General features: G+C 42.3%; 1 protein-coding gene across 1 annotated transcript; it reads left to right on the top strand.

Annotated features, from left to right (window-relative positions):
* Positions 1-1,735: 1,735 nt before the first annotated feature.
* On the top strand, positions 1,736-4,161 carry LOC110898187. Its single transcript, XM_022144945.2, has 2 exons — positions 1,736-1,958; positions 2,275-4,161. Exon 2 carries the CDS (start codon positions 2,277-2,279, stop codon positions 3,996-3,998), a length of 1,722 nt encoding a protein of 573 aa, XP_022000637.1. The 5' UTR covers positions 1,736-1,958; positions 2,275-2,276; the 3' UTR covers positions 3,999-4,161.
* Positions 4,162-4,447: the final 286 nt, after the last annotated feature.

Here is a 4,447-nt window from a genome sequence, read left to right as displayed (position 1 = left end):
GAGATTTTGATTCATGCTCATTCATCGGCGTGTGGTGGGCATTTTAGTGGGAACAAGACGGGTTATCGGGTGTTATCTAGTGGGTTTTATTGGCCCACGATTTTCAAGGATTCTTGTGAGTATGCTCGGAATTGCATCAATTGTCAAAGAATGGGAAGTATTTCGAAACGTGATGAAATGCCGTTAAACCCGATTTTGGTAGTAGAAGTATTTGATGTTTGGGGAATTGACTTCATGGGTCCTTTCCCAAACTCAAATGGGTTCTTATACATTTTGGTGGCGGTCGATTACGTGTCGAAATGGATTGAAGCTATTGCCACGAGGACCAATGATCACTCCGTTGTATGTAAGTTTGTGCAATCTAACATTTTTGCTCGTTTTGGTGTGCCTAGGGTGATAATAAGTGATGGCGGGTCACATTTCAAGAATTTCAATTTTGGGAAGTTGCTCAAGAGATACAATGTGAACCACCGCGTTGCTACACCATACCACCCGCAAACGAGTGGTCAAGTCGAAGTTTCTAACCGGCAAATTAAAGAGATTTTAATGAAGACGGTGAGAACGGATCGGAAGGATTGGTCAAGCAAGCTTGACGATGCGTTGTGGGCCTATCGAACGGCTTACAAAACTCCACTTGATACCACTCCTTATCGGATGGTTTATGGGAAAGGATGTCATTTGCCCATGGAATTGGCACACCGGGCGTATTGGGCAATTAAAACGGTGAACGCAAACTATGATGAAGCGGGTCGGGCGAGAAAGCTTCAATTGAATGAAATAGAGGAAATAAGAGATCAAGCCTATGAATGTGCATCCGCGTACAAAGACAAACTTAAAAAAGTTCATGATGCGAAGATAAAGAAAAAGAACTTTGAAGTGGGTCAAAAGGTGTGGTTGTATAATTCAAGGCTGAAATTGTTTGCGGGGAAACTGAAAAGCAAGTGGATGGGTCCTTACGTTGTCCGAAGAGTGGGAAGGTTCGGAGATGTTGATATTCAAGACGAACGAACAAACAAGCAACAAACGGTTAACGGGCATCGCCTCAAACCGTACTTGGAAGGGAATGATATCAACAACCTTGAGCTAGATAAAGTGGGCTACATTTTACGCCCGGTGGATGATGAGGAAACGTGAAAGAGGCCCAGGTTTGGTATTTGTAAATATTTAGTGTAGTTTATTTCGTTTCGAATAAATCTCGTTCAAAACCGGTGTTCGAAACAAGTGTGGGGAAATTTTCACGAATTTTCCGAAAATAGTGTTGAGGACAACACGGGTTTTTAACGGGGGGTAGGGTAAAATTTATGTCTTTTCTTTAAAATTATAAAAACTTATAAAAATTTAAAAAAAAAAAAAAAAAAAGTTTTTGAGAAAAATCAACCCCCCCTAAGCCCAGTTACCACCGTAAGCTACGGTGGGGGGGGCGTAGCTTACGGTGGCCTTTTAGAAATCAAAGCCATACGGTAAGTAGCCCCTGTTTTACGGTACACCATAATTCCCCAGATGTCACCGTAAGCTACGGCGATGTGCCGTAGCGTACGGCGCCGAGCGGGTTTTGGGGGTCCGGTTCAAATCGCTGCTTTATATAAAAAAAAAAAAAAAGAAAATCCGAAAATTTAACAAATAATAATAATAAAACAAACCATTAACATCTCCCAACCACACAAATCTTCATTCATCCCCAACCATAACTTTTCTCCTTCTTCTTCTTCTTCTTCACTTCACCTAAAAACCCTAACCTTCACACTTTCATAACTTTCTCAAAACAAGTCCGATTTCGGTGATTCTTGGGTCCATTTTGGGTGGAATTTCACAAGGAATTCAGATTTAGTATTGAATCTTGAAGATTCCTTAGTTTTCTGGGTCGAATTTCATACCCTAGGTGCCGAAAATTTTGGGGTTTTTGTGGGTTTTTGTGTGAACTTCAAGCTTTAGTGATTTTCATCTTCTACAACACCAAGGTATGCAATTTTTGTTCATTCTTTGAAGTACATTGAGGTTTGTAAGTTTCCATCATGTTTTTACTTACACACTTGCTTGTATGAGATAGATGATAGAATTTGTAAACCATTGATTGTTATTAGTATAAATGTGTTGATGTTTTATAAAACTTTGTTGGAAAATTCTGATTTTAGGAGACATCATGCCAAAATTTTGTTTGAAAAAATAAAAATTTTGGGTTTTTGCACATTTATATCTATAACATGAAGCAAGTGTGGGGAAGATGGGATAAAAATAACTAACTTGAATTGTTTGCTCGGTTATGAATGTGTGTAGGTATGGCATCTAGGAAAGGAAAGGGAATTGCAAGTTCCTCCCAAGGGGATGCGGCACAACAAAAAAGGAGGAAATTGGCTCGGATTGGTGACCCGGATTCGGAGGAGGATGCACCGCCAAGGGGGCCAAAGCCGGATTGGACAACCGGTTCATTGTTAGACCAACCCGCGGAATGGAGAGAGGAACTTTTTCACGATCAAATGAACAAGTTAAAACAAAGGGGAGAAGCGTTTATTTGTGAAAAAGAAATCCGGGAGGCGGATTTTGCCCCGTTTGGGATCATCCCCAAGTTTAATGCGTTGGGTTGGGGAGCGGCCACAAAATGCTATGATGGTGAGACGAAGAAAATGTATGACAAGCAAATTCAAGAGTGGGTGGCATCACTCGAATGTCCCCCATTCAAGGCTCCGAACAAGATGCGATTAGTTGGGAAGTGTAATGGTGTAAAAGTGGAAATGTCATATGATTCTTTGCGCCGGGTGGCAAAGTTTGATGATGGGCCGGCCAATGAATATATCTACCCGAGTCTTAGGGATCTTTATCATGAGCCCGCGAAACATGAACAATGGCAAGCCATGCTTGATTACCTCTTCCTTCCGGGCACAACACATGGGAAATTATATAGAAGAAATTTAAGGATGGAAGCAAAGTTGGTATTGACGTTGTGCATGTACAATGTCATGCCGAGGCGGGGTGACAAGATGGAGGTGCGGTTTCAAGAAGTACCAGTTTTGTATATGTTGATGAATGGGTCGCCCAAGGTTCCCTTCCGATTTTTGGTACTAAACAACATTTGGTTGAGCAAGATTAGCGGGGAAAGGAAGATTATACCCCATTGCCGGTTGATTACGGCATTACTCAAGAAGTATGGGGCAATCAAAGGAGATGAAAGAGGTTCTTACAAGAGGTTTAGACCATTCGACCTTAAGAATCTTGGGTCGGATTGGACGTACACCGAATCGGATAGGTTTCATAAGTTGAAAACGGATGGTAGAAGGTGGAGAGCGTTAAAAGTAGATGCGAGACCGTTACGACCGGGGGAGGAAGAGGAGCCCGAGTCAACGGATGATGAAGTGAGCGGGGATGATGATTACCGCGAAGACACATTCACGGTAGATGCTCAAGTAAGAGGTGTTGGTCAAGCGGGGGTTCAAGGAGCCGGTGTACAATCTGGCTATGTGGGAAGTGCATTTGACTATGCACAACAAGCTTACGACCCGTATTGGGCCCACTCGGGGGATATGGGTCAAATCATTCAACAAAGGCGGCCACCCACATTCGGCAATTGGAGTGAACCAAACCAAGTGTTATTTGATCATCAAACTTTTTTGGGTGCTAGTGCGGAAAGGGCTATCAAAAGAAGCTATGATAGGAATGAGCAATTGAACCGCGCTCATAGATATGCCCATGAAGAAGAGATGAATAACCGTTACTTGGATGATCGACAAAGGCGCATGCACGATCAATGGCATGCGGGGCAACCGGTTGTGGCAGATCCACCCGTTGTGGACTACACCACACTTCCACCATATGATGGTAGTGTGTCATACCCCACCCCACCATTGCACCACTCTCAATGGGTGGATCCGCATGCTATGAGTTACCAACAAGCAAATCCAAGTAGTGATCAAGGAAGTAGTAGTGGCGGTGGAGCATTTGGTTTTGGTGAATGGACGGATGTGATGACATCCATCTTTGGGCCTCCACAGCCGAAGTATTACTAGCCAGGTCGTATTTCGTTCCTTTGTACATTTTTGTATATATGTTTATGTGTTTATGTTTATGTTGCGGTTGGGAGGTTGGGTGGTGTTTGTGTTAATATGTTTGTGGGTTGTGAGCGTTGGTGGTGTCAATAATAAAAAAAAAAAAAAAAAAAAATGGGTTTGAGAATATAAGCAATTGGGGATGTTTTTGTTGAAAGCGATCTTTCCCTCAAAACCATACATTGGGACAATGTATCCCAAGTGTGGGGATGGGGGAAATTTTTGAGAAATTCAAAAATTTTGCAAATCCAAGCGAAAGTGTAAAAATTTGAAAACTTGATATTGTCCATTGGACACACCGACACCCATCTCAAATCTTTTCTTGGTGAGAATTGAGCCACGCATGATTGTTAATGATATTTCCTTGTTTGAGTGGCGTTGTGTGTTGTGTGTTAATAGAACTTGTGTGT

This window comes from Helianthus annuus, chromosome 13 (genome assembly GCF_002127325.2).
Source record: "Helianthus annuus cultivar XRQ/B chromosome 13, HanXRQr2.0-SUNRISE, whole genome shotgun sequence".
Classification (NCBI taxonomy): Eukaryota; Viridiplantae; Streptophyta; class Magnoliopsida; order Asterales; family Asteraceae; genus Helianthus; species Helianthus annuus.
The sequence above is the reverse complement of the archived record's forward strand: the minus strand, read 5'-3'. Positions and strand labels throughout refer to the sequence as shown.